A 27,038-nucleotide genomic window follows, 5' to 3' on the forward strand; every position below is an offset into this window, starting at 1 on the left:
AGCTTATTTTCTTCCTGTCTGCTCTCTGGCACATTTAAAGGCCACATTCTATCTAGTGGTCTTTCTACATTTTCTCCATAGACATTTATCATAGCAGTCAGTCCTTCTGACAAAGCCTTGTTTTTAATAAGCACTCCATTGTTGATGATCATGAGCATTAATCTAAGTAACTATTTTATCACTGTGTATCATGGACATTCAGTACTCCATTCTCTGAAACTCACAGGATTCTTAATGTTTTCAAACCCCTCCAGCTATTGGATTTAATCAATATTAGGTTCTCCTTTCATTGTGAGTTTGTTGCTTGCACCATTCTTGGTGTCAAATATTGTATTTGATATGACTTAGGGTTCATTTGCAGAGAAGAGAATTGACTCTATTTAGTATAAGCAGATAGTACTCTTTCGGGAATTTTACAAATGGATTATAGAATTGTTGGAAGAGCTGAAGAAACAGATCATAGGCTGAGCTGTCAGGAATGATTCAAAGCCCAATTGCAGAAATAGTCTACCAGAGGACCCTCTGAATCAAAAGCTTGCAGAGCCTTCCTACAGAGCTACACCATCTCTACTATAATCCATGTGGGCAAAATAGATATCTCACACTCTGCCATTTCCCCACTTACTCATTCTGAGTTCTTTTATCATTCAAGTGATCTGATGGTGGAACCTAATGACCTCTCACAACTCTAGTTGCATGGGAAACTAAAATATATAGTTGTTAGCTTTCTAGCAATTGCAAGAGAGGTCAGAGGATATTGGAGTGGATATTAAGTAAGTGAATCTATTGTATCTGTCATAACAATATATACCTTTTAAAAAAATAAGTTTGGAATTGGTACCTACCTCTGCTTACATTTTGGGGGGAGGGAGTTAAAACTAATCCTATATAATAAAAGCCTAATATGCTAAGTGTCCAGTCGTCTGGTCATCCGTTCAACCAATCAAAGCATAATATGCTAATGATATGTTAAGGCTACTCAACCACTTGCTATGATGTGCACTGACTACTAGGGGGCAGATAGTTGACCGGTTGACCAGTTGCTATGATGTGCACTGACCATCAGGGGGCAGACACTCCAACTGGTTGGTTAGCTTGCTGCTGGGGTCCAGCTAAGGGACTGAGTGAGACGGGCTGGACATGCCTTGGAGCCCTCCCACTCTCCCTCCCCAGCCCCAATCGTGCAGTGGTGGGGTCCCTCAGCCTGGCCTGCACCCTCTCGCAATCCAGCACCCCTCGGGATGTCGGAAAGTCAGTTTCGGCCCAATCACACAGGCCAGGCCAAGGGACCCCACTGGTGCACGAATTTGTGCACCAGGCCTCTAATATCTATAATAATAAAAGCGTTATATGCTATTTAGACTGGACGTCCTCCCAGATGACCTTCTGGACGAAGCCAGGGCTGTGAGGGAAGCCCAGGTCCCGGGTGCCAGAAGGAAGCCAGTGCCAGCAGCCAGGGGAAGGAAGGCCTACTCTTGCATGATTTCATGCATTGGGCCTCTAGTTTACATATAAGAAAATATAGAGCCGAAACCGGTTTGGCTCAGTGGATAGAGCGTCGGCCTGCGGACTGAGAGGTCCCGGGTTCGATTCCGGTCAAGGGCATGTACCTGGGTTGCGGGCACATCCCCAGTGGGAGATGTGCAGGAGGCAGCTAATCGATATTTCTCTCTCATCGATGTTTCTGGCTCTCTATCTCTCTCCTTTCCTCTCTGTAAAAAATCAATAAAATATATTTAAAAAAAAAAAAAAAAAAAAAAAAAAAAAAGAAAATATAGAATTAAGTCTTTGTCTAAACTAGGGTTCTTAACCTGGGTTCCATGTAAGGGCTTGGTGTGTGATTACATACAAATTTTGTGTTTATGTGAAAAAATATATATATTTTCTGGAAAGTTTATAGCTGTCATAATATTCTCATAAGGATCTATAATCTTCCAGATGTTTGAACACCATTGCTGTTAATCTGTGCTAAATTCTCTATTGTTTATTATAGTAATGCAAAGCAAAAAACAATTACAATTTCAAATGAAAATTGATGCATTTCTCCAATATTATTTTAAAAGCTTACTATTTAGAAATAAACTATTCTGAAGATATCCTATTTTCTTTCAATTTAGCCAGCTGACATTACAATTGTGAAATCAATGAAGAATCCTCCATCTGGTGTTAAGCTAGTTATGGCTGCTATTTGTGTCATGAAAGATATAAAACCAGAAAAAATTACAGATCCTTCAGGAACTGGAGGAAAGGTAATAACTAGACACAGATTTAAATTATGTGCATGAATGTACAGAATACTTTATAGCAACAACTGTCAGGTTAAATGTCAATAGTACCCAGTCCAGGGAAGAAACATTGTCTTCCAGATTAAATGGATTCAGAATAAATTATGGAAAACATTATCTATATTTATTCCAGAGCAAAGCTAAGGCAGTATAGCATCAGAAAAATGTGGATCTAATTGATTCCATCTCCTTTTCTGCCTATGTAGGGTACCTCACTCTCATGGGGTTGGGATTGAATGAGCACTGGGATTCCTGTGCTTTTCCAGCAAGGATTCTCAAGAATCTGATATATAGTATAACCACATTGGTGTTGTTTCTGAGTATTCAAAATTCTGCTGTGCTACAGTCTAGTGAGGTTGTTAAAAGCATGTGCTCTGGAGCCAGAATGCCTGTCTTCAGGAATCCCAATCCCATCAGTAATGTGATCTTCAGCAATATGCTTAATCTCTGTGAAACTATAAAAAAAAGAGTTATCAAAAAATAAATACATGAAAGGAAAAAAAGAGGGTTATCATAGTACTTGCCTCATAAAATTAATGAGAATTAGATTAGTTAATACATATAAAGCTCTTATATATAAAGCTTTACAAACAGTAAGCTCACAATACAAATTAGCTGTTATAGATCATTTATTATTCAAGGCTATATCCCTTAAAAAAGGAAGGCATTGCATCCATCCTAAAGTAAAGTTATAGACTTATTTTCTTTTTAGGTTTTTATACTTGGGTTAGAATCCCTGAATTGGAGAATTGAGATTATTTTTTTGGTCATTCTATCCTCCTTTGAGATAATAAAGAAAATAAATAGGCTCTTACCTAACCAAGTTATTTTCATTGACACACACACACTCACACACCACGTATCATTTCTCTTTCAATGTTTAATTTTTATAATTTAATGTGTAATTTCATGTTCAAATTTTAAACATTTGATATGTAAAACAGGATCTTGGGGAGAGGAGACTTTTATTTCCAAGAAGACAAAAGTTAATATTTTCACAGTATATAGTTTTTCTGGAAAGTATATCTTAAACTTCAAGAAGAAAAATCTTATAGAAACCATCTTTAATTATACATTTAATAAGTTTGCAAAATTTTATTTATAGATATTTGATTACTGGGGGCCTAGCAAAAAACTTCTGGGAGATATGAATTTCTTAAGAGATTTGAAAGAATATGACAAGGACAACATTCCAGTGAGTTTCATTGAATTTTTTTTACTAAATGTAACTTTGCTGAGATGTATAAGATCTTTAATATTATGTGATACTACCTATAATAATAAGAGCATAATATGCTAATTAGACCAGACGTCCTTCCGGACAAAGCCACGGCGGGTGGAGGCCAAGGCAGGGGCAACAGAGGCCCCCTGGCCACGGCAGCAGCAGGCGGGGGCTGGGGCCAAGGCCCTTGCACGAATTTCGTCATTGGGCCTCTAGTATAAAACATAAGGAGATATTCCATTTTGGATTAAAATAATAAAGGGACATTCCATTTGTTACTATTTTATGAATTCTCATAATGCATAGACCCACTCTTATTGCCAACCACTGAAAGTCATTTAATAATTTACTGTTTTAGTGTAAAAATTCTGTAAGAGTTTTCATATAATAGTTTATTAATCAGATACACAAATTTATGAGAGATAAAGTATATATCTTTCTTTTCCATCTATACCCTTGTTTATTTATTAATATTTAATTGTCCTTTCTTCTTGTCTTCATGTTTTCTTAATCCGCAAAAGTATTTTAATTTTTTTAGAAGAAATATTTTCCCTCAATATCTATAACAAGTTTGCATATTTTGCTCAAAAATGACTTATATTTCAGCTATAATTATGCTTATTTTAAAATTATCTCAAAGTACTGACTGGTTTTTAAAGACAACATAACTTCTTTATACAAAATTTTTTTACTATGTGTGATTATTTTTCACCTCATAATTGTGTGATATATGTTGAAACTTTAAGATCTGATCTAAATCTTTGTTTTGTAGGTGAATGTTATGCAGAAGATTCGTGGTGACTATTTAACAAACCCTGAATTTGACCCCCCTAAGATTGCTAAGGCTTCTTCTGCAGCTGAGGGTCTGTGTAAATGGATCATGGCTATGGAAGTATATGACAGAGTTGCAAAGGTATTTTGAGGATCAACATATCCATTTTCTATTGAAATATTCCCAGAAATTAAAATCTATGCATGTATTTGCTAGTTAAGACTTTTCTAAAAGTGCTACCAGAAAGAATTGTCCTGCTGCAGCATAAACATCAGACATCGAGTATCTAATATAGCTGTGGGCAAAGTACGGCCCGCAGTCTGGATCCGGCCCGTTTGAAATGAATAAAACTATTGAAAAAAAAGACTGTACCCTTTTATGTAATGATGTTTACTTTGAATTTATATTAGTTCACACAAACACTCCATCCATGCTTTTGTTCCGGCCCTCTGGTCTAGTTTAAGAACCCATTGTGGCCCTCGAGTCAAAAAGTTTGCCCACCCCTGATCTAGTAGGTGAAGAGAATACTTTGATGTGATATACCCTGGATGGGGCTGTGTGAGTGGTGGTGCTGTGGGAGCAGGGATGACCACTGAAATTGGCCAGACTGACCTATACCCATTGGAACCTGGGCCAAAAGAGAATTGGAGTTTGATGAGGGATGGGCAGAAACAAAGAAAAATCCAAAACTTAAAGGGCGAAGTAACAGATTAAAAAATTAATTCAAAGGATTAGAAGTAAGAAGAGCCAAGTAGGGTTAAGAGGTAGAGCATGGGAAGATCCCCTAAAGCAATGGCATGCATTGAAAGGAAACCTGTTATGGAGTAGCCCCTGGGGCCAACTTCCTGGGAGAGCAGAGAATGATTTTAAGAGCATTTTGTAAATTTGGCTAGCAGAGGACCAGGAAAACACTGTAGCTTGCAGAATTCTACCCAGGGAAGCAGGAAATATAAATAAAAAGGCAGGTAAACATACATGGTAGCATGTGTTTAGAACAACCTGAGTATAGAATGAGTGATCAGCTGTAACAATTGGGTAGGTACTCCTAATAATGTTAGTTTCAGAGGAGTAGACCTGTATACACCTGTTAAAGAAATAAAATTAATTTTACTTGGTATGCTCTTCCATTGAACCTCTTGTCCCTCCCCACAGTAGTCTCATACCAGGTCTGCAAGCTCTTAACCCACAAGACATGTAGAATCTTCTGGATCCTTTCCATTAAGCAGAGAAGCCAAAGTATTCAGGTTCTTTCCTGACTTCCCAGTCTACACCTCCACACTATCATTTTAATTCAGTGTTAAAGGGAGGTATCCAGCAAGGTCTCCTCCAAAGTCAAAAGTAGAAAGTGGGTTTTCCTACTTTTTATCTATTTATTTAATACTAGAGGCCCGGTGCATGAAATTCGTACATGGGGGTGAGAGGGTAGTCCCCTCAGCCCAGCCTGAACCCTCTCCAAACTGGGACCCCTTGGGGGATGTCTGACTGCCTGTTTAGACCTGATCCCAGGGCCGGCAGTCAGACATCCCTCACACAACCCTGGACCGCTGGCTCCTAATTGCTCACCTGCCTGCCTACCTGGTCGCCCCTAACTGCCCCCTTGCCCCTGCCTGCCTGATCACCCCTCACTGCCTCTGCATGCTGGCCTGATTGCCCCTAAACTATCCCCCCTGCTGGCCTGGTCGCCCCTAACTGCCCCCTGTTGCCAGCCAGGTCACCCCCAACTGCCCTCTTCCTGCCAACCTGGTTGCTCCTAACTGCCACCCCTGCCGGCATGGTCACCCTTACTGCCCCCCCTGCCGACCTGGTGGCCTCTGTTGACCTGGTTTCCCCTCATGGCCCCTCCAGGTCACCTTTACTGCCCCCCTCTGCTGGCCTGGTCACCCCCAACTGCCCCCCTCCCGCTGGTCTAGTTGCCCCTTACTGCCCCCACTGCCAGCCTAATTGCCCCTAACTGCCCCCCCCCCCACAGGCCTGGTTGCCCCTCATGGCTCCCCCGCTGGCCTGGTCGCACCACACAGCCTGCTGTTCAGTCGTTTGGTCGTCCCTCACTAACCCCCCTGCCGGCCTGTTCGTAGGCAGCCATCTTGTGAGGGTGTGAGGGTTAATTTGCATATTATCTCTTTATTATATAGGATATCCCCCTTCAAGATTTCAGCCAATAGAAGAGATAGTGAGACATTCAGTGTCTGATACCGTGCCTCCCTTTTTCCTCTTTGCCTTCACATTTATTCATGGCAGAAGGCTTAGATTTCCCTTCTTTCAAATATACATACTCTCTTTGGTCATCTAAATTCTTCCTACCAATGGCTTATAGTACACTCAAAGATAAAGTTGCAAACCCTATTCTTTTTTTCTTTTTTCCAACCACAGTTTACATTCATTATGCACCAGTTTCAGATGTACAGCAAAGTGGCTGGAAAACCATGTTCTCCTCAGAGTGGTCCCTGGCTGCCCTAAGCACCCAGCTGGCCCCATACCCCGTTATCTCAACATTGCTGAATATATTCTCCATGCTGCAATCCACATCTCTGTGGCTGTTTTGCAACCATCAATTTGTACTGCTTAATCCCTTTACCTTTTCACCTAGCTTCCTGACCCTCCTCCCCTCTCTTCTGTTTCTATGAGTCTGTTTCTCATTCGCTTGGTAAACCCCTTTCTTGATACACTAATGAGCATAATAAAATTAGAACTTTTTCTCTCAACAAAAATGTGGCTTTTCAAGATTTATTGAGGAAAATTCAGTTTTGGTAGTGAAATTGAACATCAAGGTCTCACCTGACTGAGAAGATCACAGACTTGGAAATGCAAAGAACAAAACAAAATAGAAAACCAACACCAACAAAAAGCACATTCATGTATTTTAAACATTTATAATTTGATTACATATTTTTCTCTGTTTTTGGCAACTGTTCAATGGCAACTTATTTAGAGACATATATTGTGTCATTTTTTTTTGCTATATATTGTGACATTTTGTTGGTTCAGAATAATTTATCTGTTTTACATATGACAGTGTACTAGTCCAGAATGATTTATATATTTTACAAAATATATAAAGATATTTTAATTTACTTATGTATAAAAAGATGTAAGATTTAAGGCAAAATGTTTATTTTATATAATTTTTTATTATAAATAACAAGTGAATTTATAATAATAAATGTTTTAAATTCATAATATCTATAATGGATTATATAAGATGTCAATTTTACAGAGTATACATCACAGCTGCATCATATATTATTCCCAAACAGGTAGTGGCTCCTAAGAAAGCCCGTTTAACAGAAGCTCAGAAGGCCTTAGCTGAGATAATGGAAATTTTGAATCAGAAGAGAACAGAATTGGCAGAAGTTGAACATCATTTGGAAAATTTACAAAATATATTTTCTGAAAAAACTGAGGAAAAGGCTCGTTTAGAAGATCAGGTGGAACTGTGTGCTAAGAAGCTTGAAAGAGCCTCAAAACTAATTGGAGGACTGGGTGGAGAAAAATCAAGGTCATATTTCTGCTTATTTTAGCAACATATAAAAATGTCAGGCTTGAATATGTGACTTTATTTGATATTTATTATGATCATTGATTTTAAAATGTCTGGTTGAAAATGTGGGACATTCTACAAGGCACCTAGCCAAGGTTCTCCAAAAAGAATATCAATGTCAAAAGACATTGTTTGGAACTTGCTTTCAAATTTTTAAAAAGAGAAGCAAATAAGGGAAGTGATCATTTTTATTGATTTTAGAGAGAGGGAAGGAGAGAGAGAGAGGAACATCTATGTGAGAGAGAAACATTGACTTGTTGCACTCCACACATGCCCCAAGTGTGGATCAAAACCACATCCTAGGTATGTGCCCTGACAGGAATCAAATCCACCACCTTTTGGTGTATGGGGTGATGCTCCAATCAACTTAGCCATACTGGCCAGGGCAGGAAATGGTAATTTTTAATCTAAATGGTGAGTAGGTGGGTAATCACTGTACAGGTCTTTCTCATTTTACATATATGTTCAAAATTTTTCATGATAAAATGTTGCGGGTGGGGAGTAATGGATATATGGCTCACTCTGTTGAAATTTATTTCAAAGAGGATATAACTGGCTTGATCTAACCATGCCAGTTAGTTTTGTTCTAATTACTTATTTGTACTGGCCAGCCTGCTACCTCACTTATTAATTATATTTGTTGAATGAATAGCATGATAAAGTAATATGCCTTTTACTTCATAGTGCAGATGTGATGGTTTTGGAATGTACTTTCTTCGCAAAGTTTTCATTAAATGGAAAATTATTAACCCTAGCAATAGTATATCAGCTTCTATACAACTTAAATATAATTTTGGGTAATGAATTGCAGACTAACAAAAAATACTGAAACAGTAAATACTGAAACCACTATGATAACATTGTAATTAGCTAGTTTTAATAATAGGAAAGGAACAAAGGGGAAAACCAGACATCATAGGCATGTCATTTAGGCAGCTTCACCAGGAAGCTGCAACTTTGCACTCCCCAGGGAACCACTGCTATGTTCTCTGCAAAGCACTTGTGGAAGCGGGCAGAACAAAAGGAAAGTTGGAGTGACCAGGGACTAGGAGAGGTGCCTGTCAGTAAAACCTAGGGACAGAGATAGTTGGTCAGAATGGGCATCATCACTGTAAGCCCACAAAAATTTGCAAATACATAATCCCCTAAACAAAGGAATTCTCTTTCTTGTTGCACTTGACTCTTGGCTTGTGCTTCCTTTTGCTCCTGCTTCCTTGTATTTGCCCTATGGTCCACAGCCATGTGGACCGCATATATAATGGACAAATGGACTGCTTTGGGAAACACAAGCTAAGCTAGCCTGATGCTGGACTTGATTCTGCTCCAAAATGGAAAGGAAACTCTAGAGACTGGCCCCAGCTACACTTCTTCTATGACTGGACTAAGGGAAATGGGACTTTGGAAACTCAGGGATTTAATTCCACCCAAATAAAAATAATTTGTTCTCCAATATGAGTCTTAGAAAATTTTTTTCTGGGGATATTGCAAGAAATCCAACCATACTAGCAACCGGGGAAGAGAAGATCTCTCCTATCCTGCAACAACTAGACCAAATCATCCTGAAGAAAATTATTAGACAAAATGCTGGGGGGTTTTGTTTCTGCTTATTCTGAAGGGCCAAATTCTGAAAACAACAACAACACCTAATATTCTGATAGGGAAAGGTGGATTGTCATTTGTTTAACATAGATATGTGTTAGAGCATGCTAGAGCTATAAGGGATCTAATCTCATTTTATAGGTAAGCAAGTGTCCAATATTTCACGGCTTTTTGTTATAGAATCTGAGCTAGAAGCTCCTTGCCCTTTCAATTACTGTCTTCCATCATTCTCTATGGTAAGGCTATTTTGCCTTTGGTTTATCTCATAGATGGTCTCAAGCTGCAGATGACCTCCAAATAGTATATGAAAATTTGACTGGCGATGTCTTGGTATCAGCAGGAGTAATAGCCTACCTTGGTGCTTTTACTTCTGGCTTTCGACAAACATGTACAGAAAATTGGAGCATGTTGTGCAAGGTAATGATTTTATATTTCATACGTTTCTTTTTAGATCATTCAAATAATAAGTTGGGATATTTTGGGGGGAAAGATGATAATAAGGACAGAGAAGTGAAGAAATAACTGAAAGTATAAGGTCTTTTTTTCCTTCTTGTTGGATCAGTAAAGTACTTCCATAGTATAACTTTCTCTTTTTTTTCTTCTTCTTCTAATATATTTTATTTTTTACTTTCTTTTTACAATTTTTAAAATTGTTCAATTACAGTTGATATTCAATATTACAATAGTTTCAAGTGAACAACATAGTGGTTAGATCTTTATATAACTTACAGGTGATCCCCACAATAAGCCTAGTACCTCCTTGACACTATACATGGTTATTACTATACTAGAGGCCTGGTGCATGAAATTCGTGCAAGAGCAGGCCTTTGCAGCCGGGCCTCGATCCCTTGCAGCTGTGGTGGCTGCCTCGATCCCTCCCTTGCAGACACAGTAGCTGCCTCGATCCCACAGCTGCAGCCCCAGCTTCTTCCAGAAGGTCATCCAGAAGGACGTCTGGATAGTCGTTCCGCTGTTTGGCCGTTCAGTCGATTTGCATGTTACACTTTTATTATTATAGATTGTTGACTATATTCCCTATGCTGTGCTTTATATCCCTGTGATAGTCCAACTTTCAATTCAGGTGTTTTTTTCTGTTCCTTGTAGTTATTAAATAATATCTAATGACAAATCAATATTTTAATTTGAAAAATATTTTGATCAACAAGATGAAAGAAAATATCAGATATTTGTTTATTTCTTACAGGAGAAAAAATTCCCATGTTCAGAGGAGTTCTCATTGAGTAAGACCCTGGGTGATCCAGTAAAAATTAGAGCTTGGAATATTGCTGGGTTACCAACAGATACTTTCTCCATAGATAATGGAGTGATTGTTAATAACTCCAGGCGTTGGTAAGGAACATAAAATATATTTATTTTTCAGTAATTTTATTTGAAAGTTGTTTTCAAACATAGAGAAAGGTTGCAAAGATTTTAGAGTAAGTACCCACATAACTACCACCTCCTAGATCCTAAATTAACATTTCATTTTTCTTGATGTTTTAACAAATATTTATCCATTCCTCTATCCATTCATCAAATCATCCTTTTTTATGTGTTTCAAAATAAGTTGAAGACATGGATGTAGTTTCCCTAATACTTCATCCATGTATATCATAAACTAAAGTTCAATATTATGTATGCTTTTTTTCTTTTGAGGTAAAATTAGCATTAAATTTAATACCTAATATTTAAGAACACCATTCCATGAGTTCTTTACAAAGTGTATACAAAAGTGTGCACTTATACAATCCAAACCTCGGTCAAGATACAGAACATGACTTCCAGGAAGTTCTCTTATGTCCCTTCTCAGTAAATCCTCACCCTCACCCCACCATAGGAAATTATTATTCTGATTATTTCCACCATAGATTAGTTTTGACTGTTCTAGAACTTCATATAAACAAATCATACTGTACATACTTTTTTGTGCAAAGTTTCTTCTACACACCATGATATGCCTATTTTATGTTGCTGAGTGGTATTGCATTGTATGAATGTATCACTGTTTATGCATTCTCCTGTCGATGGGCACCTGGGCTCTTTCTAGTTTTTGGCTATTCAGTGTATTTATTTTAACTAGGTATTTATGTCCATTTTCAAGATACTATAATTTATGCAGTTTCATGGATACCTTTTAAAATTACTATCAATAGTGTGATAATTATATGAATATTCCAAATGGTTTTTATTGTTATCCTTTCATTTATATTACTTTGGAAAATTACTCTCATCTGAGAAATAGTTTCCTATAAATGCTTATTCAGTCATGTTGTCATCTAATTTTAAAAATCTTCTCTTGGGACCATATCTCAAACCTACTGTTAGGCACTACTGAGCTCTTACATTCATGAGGTACTGTTTTAAGTGCCCTATGTTCTCACAAACTCCTGAGTTAGGTGTTATTATTATTCCATTTTACAGATGAGGAAATTGAGACCCAGAGTGATTTAGTAATTTGAAAGTTAGTAAGATAACTGAGCTAATGAATGGTGGAGTTAGAATTTTAACCCAGGCAATTTAACTTCCAATTCTTAATCACTATGTTAAGTAAAATGTGGAATAGGATATCACACTCACGATCTTTAAAAATGAAGCTCTGCCGGTGTGGCTCAGCAGTTGAGCATCAACCCAGGAACCAAGAGGTCATCAGTTTGATTCCTGGTCAGAGCACATGCCCAGGTTGTGGGCTCTATCCCCAGTAGGAGGTGTGCAGGAGGCAGCCAATCAATGATGTTTCTCACTCATAGATGTTTCTATCTCTATATTCCTCTTTCTTCCTCTCTCTCTAAAAGTCAATAAGACATATTAAAACTATCATGGAAATTTCAGTTTTCTTTTGGAATATAAGATACATTAAAGTTGCATTACAAATCAGTGAGGAAGGCCCAACCGTTGTGGCTCAGTGGTTGAGTTTCAGCCTATGAACCAGAAGGTCACGGTTCAATTCCCAGTCAGGGCATATACTGGGTTGTGGGGTCGATCCCCAGTGTGGGGCATGCAGGAGGCAGATGATCAATGATTCTCTCTCATCATTGATGTTTCTATCTCTCCCTCTTTCTGAAATCAATAAAAGTATATTAAAAATGAAACAAACCAGTGAGGAAGGATAGGTAACTCAATAAACAGTGCTGATGTAAATGACTATCATTATAAAAAAAATAAATCCTTACCTTTCATCACAAGCACCTGAATGCCCCTGATACAGAAGGGGTCTCTCTCTACATTTTTACTCTTCCTGGATGTACTCTGTGCTTGTTTTGGGGGCAGAGTGGGACTCTGTTATTCTGGTTCTTAGTCTTAGGAAGGCCCTTGTGCAGGCTAGGACTTATTCAGCCTTTCTTCCCCTCCTTCCTATGACTGCTTAATTCTGCCTTCTACCTATGGTTGGTCTTGAACAGGAGTTTCCCACCCTTCTCCTGGGGTGGGAGATCTCTACTTGGTAAAGGTTGGTAAAGGTATAATGTTTTTAGCCCAAGACATTTTTCTGCCCAATACTCCCACCCAACCCTGGGATTAGGTTTTTCTTTTGCTCTTGCTCAAGCTACAATGTGTGTTTTGTCCTTACTTCTTCCAGGATTCCCAGGCATAATTTTGGCCCAATACATGTTAATTTCCCAGCTTGGAGTTCCTAGGTTACATAGATAGTATAAACTTGCATCCTATATCTGCATGAAATGTAAACCCATGGTTCCAGATTCTCAGGGGACTTTTTCCCAGCTAGAGATGAGACAGGCATCAAAACACTTCCTTCTTGTCTCTTTATGCATAGAGTTGGGATTTTTTCTCTCTATGATTTCACTAACCTTTTGTGGGTTTAAACTTAATACAGGGCTCTCAGTTCTAGCTTCTTGCTACATATGGTTCAAGGCACCTGTAGGTTATTAGAATTGATACTCCCCAAGGCTAGCTACCATTTCAGCTCACACAATTACTGTTCTGGAATTCTTTTGTCTGTGTTTCTGGCACCTGTGTTTTTCTGGATGTTTGTATTATGTGTGTATGTATCTCTTAAATGCATGTCAACTATTTATTTTTAAAATTCCATATTTTATCTACTAGTGAATAAATTAAACTAGGTGGCTGGAGGATTTTTAGATTATTTTGCTAATCAGGTTGCTAGAACCATAGCTTATAGTTAATCAGTTCTTGTTTTGCTTGCTCATAATTTCTAGAAGTTTGTCTGTTTCTAATATTGTGCAATGGTTGAGAGCAGTGCAGATACTGGTGTCAGGCTATTTGGATTCAAATTTTTCTCTATCGCTTTCTATCTTGAGATTTTGGTAACTAGTTGACCTCTCAGAGCCTCAGGTGCACCACTGTAAATGAAGATAATAATTTCTTCCTCATAGGAATGTTGTGAGAAAGTGCTTAAATATAAGTGCTCAATAAATGTTAGTTTTTTAATAATTATCCTCTTCAAATACTTCATTTAGTGTCTATATCTCAAATTCTGACTTGCTTACTTTTTAACCACGATGAAAATACTATGCTGCTGGGGTCCAACCCCAGCAAGTCCAGGGGTCCCCAAAGGTGTGGATGGAGTCAGCGAAGAAGGAACGACACAGAGGCAGCGTTCAGTTGATCAGCAGCCTAGCCAGGATCTCTAGCCAAGTTCTGGTCAGGATCTCCAGCAAAGTTCTGGTTAGGATCTCCAGCCAGGTTCTGTGTCCATATTCTCTTGCTCGGTACTCCAGCCAGGTTCTCCAGCCAGGTTCTGTAGCCATGTTCCCTCACTAGGTTCTCCAGCCAGGTTCAGTCACCAGGTTCTAGTCAGATTCTCTTGCCATGTTCTATCCAGGTTCTGTAGCCAGGTTCTGTCTCTAGGATCTTCAGCCAGGTTCTCTCGCTAGGTTCTGTCTCTAGGTTCTGTTGCCAGTTTCTGTCCAGGATCTTTTGCCATGTTCTGTCTCTAGGTTCTGTGTCTAGGCTCTGTGTCTAGGTTCTGTGTCTAGGTTCTGTATCTAGGTTCTGTATCTAGGTTCTGTGTCCTGTTGTCTTGTTACATCTGTATTTATACCAGTTGATTCCAATCCTATCAATCTCTATTCCAAAGGTTAGGGCGTTTCTTATCTCCATTCCAGGAAGTAAAGATTATGTAGCTTAAGCATGATTGTTCGTAGTTAAAGTGATTAATTACCTGTCTGGCACTTAGTTAAGGGGTTTTATTCCCTCCCTAACTTCAGGGGAAAATCCCTACCTGGGGAAACAACCTTTCTCAGAGAGGTGACCTTGGTTAAAACACATAGTGCCAAGAAGGTGAGCAAACATATTAAGAACAGTATGCCATATATGCCAGGTCCCTTGAAACAGCAAGGATGGACCAGCTCCCGGCACTATGCTGCTTCACTATTGTTTATTAACTTAACAGTAAAGCTTATTTTCCCCAAAATTACTACCTCTGTCAGAATAGATGGATAATGCTTCTTTCTTCAGATTGTTCAAGGATTTCAAATGTAGATGAGAATTATTTTCATACCTACAATAAGGTACACTTGGATTACAAATACCATGGCATGGTCTTATCTCTCTGATGGACACAATTCAATTTTCCAGATATATTTGTAACTAGAGGCCCAGTGCACGAAATTCATACGGGGGGTGGGGGGGCGGTTGTGTCCCTCAGCCCGGCCTGCACCCTCTCCAATCCGGGACCCTTCGGGGGATGTCCGACTGCCAGACATCCCTCTCGCAATCCTGGACTGCTGGCTTCTAACTGCTCACCTGCCTGCATGTCTGATCGCCCCTAACCACTCTGCCTGCTGGCCTGATTGCCCCTAACTGGTCTGCCCTGCTGGCCTGACCTCCCCTAACTGCTCTCCCCTGCCAGCCTGATCACCCCTAACTGCCTCTGCCTTGGCCACTGCCACCATGGCTTTGTCCGGAAGGATGTTCAGAAGACATCCAGTCTAATTAGCATATTACCTTTTTATTAGTATAGATACAGTGGGGCCTTGACTTACGAGTTTAATTCGTTCTGTGATGGAGCTCATAACTCAAATTATTCATATGTCAAATCTTAAAGTGAATGAGTGAGACACGTGATGCTGGGCTGATGTTGTGGCGTTCACTGTGATGTTCGCTGCACCAACTAGTGGTGGGGTATCTGAAGCTGGCTCATAACCTGAATTTTAGCTCGCAACTCAAAGCAAAAAATCAGCTGAGAGACGGCTCATATCTCGAAAAACTCGTTAGTCAGGACACTCATAAGTCAAGGCCCCACTGTACTTACATAATGTTATGTTAAGTGGGAATTGGATTTGTTTTAAAACAAAAAGGAATCTCTATTGCAATTCTAAGAACATTGATTTAGGCCAGGGGTCCTCAAACTACAGCCACATGCAAATACAAACATTGTATTTGTTCCCGTTTTGTTTTTTTACTTCAAAATAAAGATATGTGCAGTGTGCATAGGAATTTGTTCATAGTTTTTTTTTAAACTATAGTCTGGCCCTCCAGTGGTCTGAGGGACAGTGAACTGGCCCCTGTTTAAAAAGTTTGAGGACTCCTGATTTAGGCATTACTACGAATATTGACTAGCATTGAAATGTTAATTTACAGAAATTGTTACTTTTTGCAATGGAAAGAACAAATACTGTGTTTTTCCAATAATAAGCATATACTGAATAAGGAAGAAAAAAGTCTCTCTAAATAGGACCTTGATGCATTTAGTCTAACTACTAGGCAACTTTTAAGCAGTTGTATGTAAAATAACTTTCTCAGTTTCAGAACTTGTTTCCTCTGTTTGCTGTGATATTAAACGTAAATTTTGACTAGTCTCTGGACCTTTTGGTGCTTTCAGTAGAATTTCAGTACAATTTGAGCTGAGGAAGCTGGCAGCTGTATTGGGTTGCTTTGTCTTTTGGAAAGGAAAGAAAATAGAACAGAGATATCTGGGAGTAGTTGATTAAAGAGCTTATTTATAAGAAAAGAGAAAGAAGATTTTATCCCTACAAGCTGTTAAAATGGAAAGAGACTGTCTGAGAAAGCCAAATTGACATGGGATGAAAACTCCCCTTTATGTGCTTTTTTAAAAAAAAAAAAAAAAATTACTTTAGAGTGAGAAGAAGGGAAAGGGAGAGAAACATTACTGGCTGCCTCCTGCATGCCCCCTGCTGGGGATCAAGCCCACATCCCAGGAATGTGCCCTGACTGGGAATCTGACCAGTGACTTTTTGGTGCATGAGATGACGCTCAACCAACTGAGCCAACTGGCCAGGGCTGTGTTAATATTTTTTTTAAGATAATTTAATGCACTGTACTGAAGACAGCATTATCACTGAGGAAGAAGAAAGCACACCATGAATCATGTATTCTTGAATATAGTCTTTATCATACTTACATAGAAAAAATTTCTAAATAGATCTCATATATTGGACTAAACTTGGGAATTTAGTTTATGACTTTTGATACCCTGAAGAAATCCATTATAGACTAGTATATCTCTTTAAATTTTTATCAAATAAGTAGAATTATTTTTCACATTATTTTAACAGATGTCATGTATTAAAATTACCTTGAAGATGATATGTTATATTGGGAAGAGCACAGCTTACAGGTTCACAAAATCCTACTTCTGACATTGAAGTAATTTTGTATCCATGGAACCTTGGTCAAAGTGCTCTCTGAGACTGAATTTCTTCATTTCAAAAATAAATAAGATTAAAACTCCTTTTTTACTCTTTTATCACAGGACTTTTGTGAAGATTAATCCTGATAATATTTATGAAACACAAATTGATGGTGATGTTTATTATTTAAATTATGTAATTTTAAAAAAATATGAATATCTATTTATTCCCCTCAGAATTTTTTTAATTGTATTTTAGGCCTTTAATGATTGACCCCCAGGGTCAAGCCAATAAGTGGATCAAAAACTCTGAGAAAGATAATCAGCTTAGTGTTATTAAGCTATCAGATTCAGACTATATGAGAACACTGGAAAACTGTATTCAGTTTGGAACTCCGCTTCTGTTAGAGAATGTTGGCGAAGAACTGGACCCATCTTTGGAGCCTTTACTACTTAGACAAACTTTTAAACAAGGTAAAAGTCAATTAATATTAATTGAACTGAAAGATGATTGTTATCTTTGAGGCTTATCTTTGAGGAAGGAAAACCACCACATACATGTAATAATGAGGTTAATAACTCTGAACTTCTATATCATTGTTATGTATGAAATGAAATTTGGAACAAGTATTAAGAATGAACTTTGCCCTCCCTTCTTTGCTTTAATCACTGTTATCTGCACGGTTGTTCAGTAGAGAACATAAAAAAGTTTAAGGTAGCCTGAAATGCCTTTATTGTGTGATGGTGGACCACACAAAGTCCATTATTAGAAATAGTAATGGTTAATGTGGACCATGTGAGTACACATTGCCCACCTCATATTTTTTCTGCTTATAAAAAATTGATCTCTGCCAAACTCTAGTACTTTTAAGAGCTTTAGTCATATACAAATAACTTTGGAATCATGATTGAAAATCGATAGAGGTTCCATTGTATAATAGTCAGTACTCTGGATTCTGAAAATTGAGAGAGGAAGTAACATCAAGAGGAATCTTCATTTAGAAGGCTTCATGACCAGAGAAAATGTCTTATACTACCCAAGAATGAATAGTCCTGCAGTATAACTGTTTACTTGCCTCCGTGTCTGTGACTTTTGTCACATCTGTATTCCCCTGTAAATTACTAGTAACCTGGGAAAGGTCTTAACACAGGGGGAGGAGTTATGCAACTTTAGCTTACTGACTATTCATTTGTTTTCTGAAATACAGGTGGCATTGATTGTATCAGGCTTGGTGAAATCATTATTGAGTATTCCTTTGATTTCAAGTTTTATATCACCACAAAACTGAGAAATCCACACTATATGCCAGAGCTAGCTACAAAACTGTCTTTGCTTAATTTCATGATAACTCCAGAAGGACTTGAAGATCAGTTATTAGGTATTGTTGTCGCAAAAGAGAGGTATGTATTTTCTTAGTTGCTTCCCGATTGCCTAGAGAGAAATATTTGTAGGCCATTAATACTTTTATTATGTGATTATTTCAAAACCTTGTCAAATTTTATATCTTGTTATTATAAATTAAATAATTATATAATCCTTTATATAATTATATAATTATATACTTATATAATCCTTTATATAATCCTTTATACAAATTATATAATTATATAATCCTTTATATAATTATATAATCCTTTATATAATAATTACATAATCTATTCTATAACAAGCAAGTTATAAATCAACCATGTTATATTGGGCTCTTAATATGGGTAGTAAGATTCAAGTGACATGCCATAATTTCTGACTTCTGATTGTTTGAGCCAAAAAATTTCACCCTAAGAATTCTATGGATGAAATCAGAAATATGTTCAAATACATATACAGGATATTAATAAGAAGATACTTAGGATAAGAACAAAAAAATAGGATACTAAACTATATACAGTTTGGGTAATATTTTGTAAAAACCAAAGTTAATGATGAATGCAGTAAAGATTGGTAAAGATTACACCAGAATATTAACTGTGATCATCCCTCAAATGCTAAGATTATGGGTAATTATTACTATTTTCTTCATAATTGATGTATTTTTATTAATAGCATATGTTATTATTTAAATGAGAAAAATATATGTGGAGGGGCTAATCGTAAATAATTGCTTCCTGGGGGGAGAACCAAGATGGCTGTGTAGTTAAATGCCTCCTTGCCAACTCCCACAACCACATCAAGATTACAACTAAATACAGAACAACCATCATTCAGAACCACTTGAAATATGGCTGAATGGAAGTCCTACAAATAGAGAAGTAAGGAAGGAAGAACATTGGTAGGAAGAGTGGAGGAGCAGAACAGCCTGGTCCTACACCCACATGAGGCGTTGTTTTAATCGGGAGGGATATCTTGGCTGTGGAGGCCTTCCAGAGGAGCAAGGATCCTAGCCCCCACCAGACCCCTCAGCCCAAGGTGCCAGAGCTGGGAATAGAAGTCCCTGTAACTTTGGGCTGTAAAAACCAGTGGTGTTTATGGCTGAGTGACAGAGAGGCTGCTGGAGACCCAGGCAGTTCCTCTTAAAGGGCTGGTGCACAAACTTACATGAACTTGTTCCCTCTGAGGTCCAGTGCTGGGGCAGCAGCTTGGGGGGATCCAGGGACATACAGGTAGGAATTGAATTGTCTGGCATTGGAGCAAGAACTCAGCGGTGGCTTTCTCCCAGACAGAGGTGCTCTGAGGGGTCATAGTTCCTATGCTGAGACCTCCACTGTTGCAGAGCTAACTGGCAGCCATATCTGAGTTTCCATCAGCCTGGCTCACACTGTCCACTCCACCCTGAGACCCTTCCCCATCCAATTTGCAGCCCCACCCAAGCTGTAGGCAGCAGCTTTTCCATATGAATGGCTTGTCCTGGCCCAGGCTTCAGACCTTCATAAAATCTCTCAAACAAGCAGCATCTGACATCAGCATGCTCCATACATATCAATCAGAGGCCAAAGAACCGACATAACTGGTCCTCATAGCCAATCGGCCTGGAGGTCAATTCCTCCCAGTGACTCCAACAGCAGTCAAAGCTCAACTACAACAAGACTGTACACACAGGCCACACAGGGATGCATCTAAAGGGCCCATCCCTGGTGACTGGAGCGGCTGAGCCACTGGGCCCTATAGGACACCTATTTCACAAGGCTACTCTACCAAGTCCTGGAGACATAGCAGCTCTACCTAATACATAGAAACAAACACAGGTAAGCAGCCAAAATGCAGAGACAAAGAAACATGTCGCAAACAAAAGAACAGAAGAAATCTCCAGAAAAAGTACTAAATGAAATGGAAGCAAACAAATTACTAGCTACAGAGTTCAAAACAATGGTTATAAGGATGATCAAATATATTAATGAGAGCTTCAAGGGACGTAGTGAGACTTTCAAGGTTCTTAGTGAGAATGTCACACATGAAAAAGGGCCAGTCAGAAATTAAGCATACACTAATTGAAATAAAAAATAATTTACAGAGATTCAATAGTAGAGTAGAAAATTCTGAGAATCAAATCAATGATTTGGACTATGAGGAAGCAAAATACACTCAATCAGAAGAGCAAAAAGAACAAAGAATCCAAAAATATGAAGATAGTGTAAGGAGTCTCTGGGACAACTTCAGGCACACCAACATTCACACAATGGGGGTGCTAGAAGGAGAAGAGAGAACAAGATATTGAAAACCTATTTGAAGAAATAATAACAGAAAACTTCCCCTACCTGGTGAAAGAAATAGACTTACAAGTCCAGAAAGCACAGAGAGTCCCAAACAAGAGGAACCCAAAGAGACTAACACCAAAACACATCATAATTAAAAAGCCAAAAGTTAAAGACAAAGAGAGAATTTTTTTCAGGTTACTCTTCTGATTTTTCTCTCTCTCTCTTTTTTAATCTTTATTGTTGAAAGTATTACATATGTCCCTCTTTCTCCCCCATTAGTCCCCTCCAGCCTGCCCCTGGCCCCACCCCAGAGCCAGTTGTACAATAAGTGGTCCTTTTTATATCTGCTATTTTAGAAGAAACAATGAAAATTAGATGGAATATGATAATGCCAAGGAATAAATAAGAAGTTTCATCTCCAGTTCTTTTTTAAAAATTTATCTTTATTATTGAAAGTATTACAGATGTCCCCCTTTTCCCCCCACTCCCCCACTGACTTTCTTCACCCAGCTCCTGTCCCCTCCCTAGGCCTTCCCCGCACTATTGTCTGCCCATGTGCTATGCATATCTACACTAATAAAAGAGAAACATGGTAATTGGCGTACGACCACTACCCTTTTCATTGGCTAATCAGCGAGATATGCAAATTAACTGTCAGCCAAGATGGCGGCCGGCAGCCAGGCAGCTTGAAACTAACATGAGGCTTGCTTGCCTCAGTGACGGAGGAAACCAACGTTCCCCGCCTGCGGCCTGCAGCCTCTGAGCCTGCAGTTTCAAACATTGTAACAAATACCGCTGGACTTCAGCCAGCAGATTCACAACATTGTATGCAAAGGCCAGAAACCTACTTTCAGGAGTGGAGGCCTAAGAGCTGGAGCCAAGCCTCAAGCTAAAGCTGGCCCAGAATTAAAAAAAAAAAAAAGGAAAAAAGGAGCGTTTGGGAGTTCAGTCACCCCCAGCCTGAAAACAGCCCTCAGCCCCTCACCCAGACTGGCCAGGCACCCCAGTGGGGATCCCCACCCTGATCCAGGACACCCTTCAGGGCAAACCAGCTGGCACCCACCCATGCACCAGGCCTTTACCCTATATAGTAAAAGGGTAATATGCCTCCCAGCACCGGGATCAGCGGAGCCGCGAGGCCTCCCGGCACCGGGATCAGCATGACGGGGCAGCGCCCAAACACCGTGATCGGCCCTGCTCTGTGTGTGACAGGGGGCGGGGCCACAATGTCCCCCCCCCCCCCCCGGGCCCTGCTCTGTGTGTGAGGGGGTAGAGCCATAACCTCCCAATCGGCCCTGCCCTGAGTGTGAGAGTGGCAGCGCCCCAACCCCCTGATCAGCCCTGCTCTGTGTGTGACAGGGGATGGTGCCCCAACTCCCCTATCGGACCTACTCTGTGAGTGACAGGGGGGAGCTCCTCAACCCCCTGATGGGCCCTGCTCTGTGCGTGACAGGAGGGAGCTCCCCAACCCTCTGATGGGCCCTGCTCTGTGCATGACGGTACGGAGCCCCAACCCCCCTGATGGGCCCTTCTCTGTGTGTGACAGGGGGCAGTGCCCCAACCCCCGGATTGGCCCTGCTCTGTGCATGACAGGGGGTCACGCCGCAACCTCCCCATCGACCCTGCCTTGAGTGTGACAGGGGGCGGTGCCCCAACCCCCCAATCGGCCCTACCCTGAGCGTGACTGGTGGTGGCATCGCAACCTCCCGATCCGCCCTGCTCTGTGCATGACAGGGGGCGGCGCCCCAACACCCCAATCGGCCCTGCTCTGAGCCCGACCAGGGGCTGCACCTAGGGATTGGGCCTGCCCTCTGCCACCCGGGAGCAGGCCTAAGCCAGCAGGTCGTTATTTCCCGAGGGGTCCCAGACTGCTAGAGGGCACAGGCCGGGCTGAGGGACCCCCCCTTCCCCCCGAGTGCACAAAATTTTGTGCTCCGGGCCTCTAGTATGCATATAAGTTCAGTGGTTAATATCTTCATACCCCCTCCCCCCTTCCCTCTGAAATATGTCAGCCTGTTGCATGCTTCAATGTCTCTGGATTTTTTTTGTTCATCAGTTTATTTTGTTCATTAGGTCTTCTCCAGTTCTTATTCTCACGTAACTGGCTACACCATATGGATAAACTTATTATATTCTTAGACTCACCACAGTACATGTTATTGCTTTTTTGCTTGAATTTCTCAAATTATTATTTGAATGGAAGTAATTTTAGGTTAGGATTAAGAGATTAATCACCTTAGTTTATGTTACATGTCTACAAAATTATTTAAGTGTCTATAATATTGTGATGTCTAATGTTTAAATATGAATTTAGATAAAATACTACAAATTTAGACTACATGTTTTTATCTTTTAGACCAGAATTAGAAGAGGAAAGAAATGCTCTTATTCTTCAGTCTGCAGCTAATAAGAAACAGCTAAAAGATATAGAGAAGAGAATTTTGGAAACATTATCATCTTCAGAAGGGAACATTTTAGAAGATGAAAGTGCAATTAAAGTCTTAGACTCTGCTAAAATGATGTCCAATGAGATAACAAAGAAACAGCAGGTGAAAAAAGAATCCTAGAAATCTTTTGATTCTTAACAATTTTCTCCGGGTGCCTTAAGAAAATGCTATACTAGGCTTACTGGGAAAGGAAAAGAATTCATAAAAATACAAAAACAGAAACTAATTTTTAACTCACAAAGTATTTCTTAGTGTTGAATTATTCAAATCCTGGTCAGACTTGTATAGTATCTTACACAGAGAAATAAATTTAAAATGAAAGTTTTAAAAATTCATGACAAAATATACACATTTTAGAAATCTGTACTTTTTTCAAATACTGAATGCCTTATTTTTGAATTCTTTAGATTTTTAAATTGGAGAAAAGCAAAGTTTTTTATATATGAATATTACATGTAAAGCTGTTAAAATACATAAAATATAATATATTTTTATTATTGCATAGGTAAGGCAAGCTAGTCTGTTTCATTCAAATGTAACTGACTGTCACCTAAAAACTGAGAATTTGGCTTGCCTCTGTTCCTAGTTGAAGTGTGGAGGTAATTGCTGGCTAATTGGACATTAAGTGGTTTTAGGAACTAATAAGGATGCTTTTCTGCCATTGCCTGGTCATTTGCTCATCAACGAGAAAGGTATGAGAGTTAGGAGTGGCAGGTGAAGGAAGAAAGACAAGAGATCTACAACGAATAAAGTATTGATTACAAATTTTATCTATGACAGCCAAATGGTAATTTCATATTGTATATTTTTAATAGAATCCTACAGAATTATAGGTAGATATGCCTTAGCTATCAGTTATTTTCTATATTTGATAGTTAAGAAAACTAAGGTCCCGAAATAGTAGTTGAAGCCCAAGTTCACACAAGAAAATGATATTACAGAATGACTTCTATAGGCTAACGTTATTGATTTACTTTTGATCCTCCTTGGCCCACCCAATGAATCAAGCACATCTTAATATTAGGATAACTTTAAAAATTTTTTAAACCTAAATAGAAATTGCACTAATTGCTCAGTACCCTTCTGCTGTTCCCCACCCCATGCACCTCTAACATAGAGGACTTATTAAAAGACTTAGGCACACTTTCCCTTGGGATGGGTTTAGTTTTGTGTGACAGTGATGGTAATGACTGTCAGTTCAGATGTACTGTTTTTCTTTATTGTTGTTTTTGAGATTTTGTGGGGTTTTTTTGCTTGTTTTTATTTTAGAAGAGCCAAAAGAATACTATCTTAAAGTAATATCCTATGGCAGCTCCCCATGTGGACCATGGCTGAGGTATTCTATAATGTCTCCCTTCTTTCCCTGTCCATCAAAGCAGAAACAACTTATTGTCTCCTCACTATGCTGTTTGTTCAAGGGGAGAAAGGATAAGAAGAATTTATCAGTTTATTTCCTATTAAGATTCCAAGAGGGACAGAGATATAAGTATTTATTGGTTCCAGAATTTTATCTTACAAAGAGAAAGAAATTTAAGAAATCATGTCTTTCTGGCGGGGTCCCATGATGGATGAAAAAATATGTTTTAAATAACAAGTTTAAATGAGAATACTAAGATTATGCTCTCTTATGTAAAATGTCATTAATTTCCATTGTTGATAACTTTGTTTTACTTTTTTATAGTCAAAATTGAGGTTTAAAACTTACTTTTAATTGTGGTTAGTACTGTGTAATTTTAGGGTAAGTTTGTTTGCAAGAAAGAGAAACCCACTCAAATTAGCTCAAATTAAAATTATGCAAGAGGATATTTTATTTTCCCAATTATACAAAGTATGTACAAGACTCAGGAATAAACGGAAAGCATTGAGTTTCTATGATCTCTGTCTCTTCCCCTCTCTCTAATTTGTGTTGTTCTCTCTATTCCACTTGAAGACCAATTTCTTCTGTAAAACTTTTGTGTCTGTTTCCTCCTACATTTATCTGGCCTATAGAAAACAACTTTGGTCTCATTACCTTTTAGCACTGATGCCCAGTACCACCTGACTTCATTTTCTGAGGCTCGTAAAGGGTGAAACATTTGGAGAGAAAATTGCTTAACTTATTTTGGGCCTTATTCTATTCATAACACCTGATTGAATCAGCTACAAATGGGATCATCCTATATAATAAAAGGCTAATATGCAAATCGACCTAACAGCCAAATGACCGGTCACTATGATGCGCACTGACCACCAGGGGGCTAACGCTCAATGCAGGAGCTGCCTCCTGGTGGTCAGTGCACTCCCAGAGGGGGAGCATCGCTCAGCCAGAAGCTGGACTCATGGCTGATGAGCACAGTGGTGGTGATGGGAGCCTCTCCCACCTCCACAGCAGCTAAGGACCCCTGGGGGATGTCTGGCGAGGGGTCCCAGACTGCAAGAGGGTGCAGGCTGGGCTGAGGGACCCCCCCAAGTGCATGAATGTTGTGTACAAGGCCTCTAGTTCAATATAAACATGACTACATAGGCATACTTATTGAACAGAGTCTGTGGCTAGTATTTCCAAAGAGGGAAAGTGGGTTGTAAAAATGTTCTACACATTTTTCCTGTAGAATATTAACCTATCAGATTGAGTTGTCAATTGAAGAGCTGTTATCTTGGAGAAATTTTTCTCTTTTGGAGTTGAATATCTACAACCCTATTAGTCTAGGAAAGTTAAACATATCAGAAGCCAGTTGACAAAAAAAGTATTCTTAATGTATAAAACCATCAGCCAACAAATATTTCTGAATACCTACTCTGCCCCTAAACTTTGTGCTGGGTTCTGGTACACGTACGTGTTGGCACCTTAAACATCCACACGTTCTCTCTATCTCTCTTTCTCCCTCTCCTTCTCTATCTCTGACCTACTTAAAGAGGGTGAATGACTGTAGTAGACACATGTAAGATTCAGGCAAAAAAATGAGCAAAGATTTACAGCTGAGGTATTTCTCAAGTAAGAGATGGTTGGTGAGTTATCACAATTTTAATCTATAAGCCTCTGGTCTTCTCCCCTCCCTCCATAGTTCTTTCTTTCCTTTCTTTCTCTTTTTGCCCTTCCCTTCCCTTCCCTTCCCTTCCCTTCCCTTCCCTTCCCTTCCCTTCCCTTCCCTTCCCTTCCCTTCCCTTCCCTTCCCTTCCCTTCCCTTCCCTTCCCTTCCCTTCCCTTCCCTTCCCTTCCTTGCCCTTCCCTTCCCTTCCCTTCCCTTCCTTGCCCTTCCCTTCCCTTCCCTTCCCTTCCCTTCCCTTCCCTTCCCTTCCCTTTTTTTCCTTTCTAGCTTTTAGCATAATAAAACCCTTTCTTGTAAACTATGCTTCTATAATTTTCTCATTGAGTTAAGTGGCTATTTTTAAAACTATAAACTTAATCACATGAGAAATATAATTAAAACACTTTTTTTTTATTTTCCTCTTCTAGATTGCAGAAAAGACAGAACTCAAAATAGCAGAGTCTCGAGAAGGATATAGACCTATTGCTAAACATTCATCAGTATTATTCTTTAGCATTGCAGACCTGGCTAACATTGATCCTATGTACCAGTACTCTCTTAGCTGGTTTGTGAACCTTTATATCAACTCTATTCATGACAGGTAAACTTTCTCTAGCTTCATTCATACTCTCTAGGTTGGATTTTCACCATCCTTTCCATTTCTTTTTTATTACTTGTGTAATATGTAATATTCATGTGGAACATTTAAAAATATGGAAAAGTGAATGAAAGGAAGAAAGAGCAAGCTTTTCTATTTTTAGTCTTGTTTCACATTTACACAAGATTTAGACATAAAGGGATTAGCTTTAGTCTTGTTTTTCTCTCTCTTAAATATATGGCCCGGCTATAATCCTTTGTCTCATACAGTTCCATCCCCAGCATAGATCCTCACACTAATAAAGATTCGGTAGGGCCTGGCCAGCATGGCTCAGCAGTTGAGCATGGACCTATGAACCAGGAGGTCACGATT

The 27,038-nt window shown here is 39.2% G+C and overlaps 1 protein-coding gene across 1 annotated transcript in view; it reads left to right on the forward strand.

Annotated features, from left to right (window-relative positions):
* DNAH12 (dynein axonemal heavy chain 12) overlaps positions 1–27,038 on the forward strand; it is a 244,444-nt gene that overhangs the window by 184,754 nt on the left and 32,652 nt on the right. Inside the window, exons 52-61 of the mRNA XM_081105960.1 lie at positions 2,118–2,249; positions 3,391–3,480; positions 4,280–4,420; positions 7,534–7,775; positions 9,686–9,833; positions 10,621–10,766; positions 17,243–17,457; positions 18,192–18,384; positions 22,973–23,165; positions 26,497–26,669. Coding sequence (XP_080962086.1) covers positions 2,118–2,249; positions 3,391–3,480; positions 4,280–4,420; positions 7,534–7,775; positions 9,686–9,833; positions 10,621–10,766; positions 17,243–17,457; positions 18,192–18,384; positions 22,973–23,165; positions 26,497–26,669 — 1,673 coding nt within the window. The remainder of the gene's footprint in view (positions 1–2,117; positions 2,250–3,390; positions 3,481–4,279; positions 4,421–7,533; positions 7,776–9,685; positions 9,834–10,620; positions 10,767–17,242; positions 17,458–18,191; positions 18,385–22,972; positions 23,166–26,496; positions 26,670–27,038) is intronic.

The sequence above is a fragment of the Myotis nattereri genome, assembly GCF_964212035.1.
Source record: "Myotis nattereri genome assembly, chromosome: 14".
Lineage (NCBI taxonomy): Eukaryota > Metazoa > Chordata > Mammalia > Chiroptera > Vespertilionidae > Myotis > Myotis nattereri.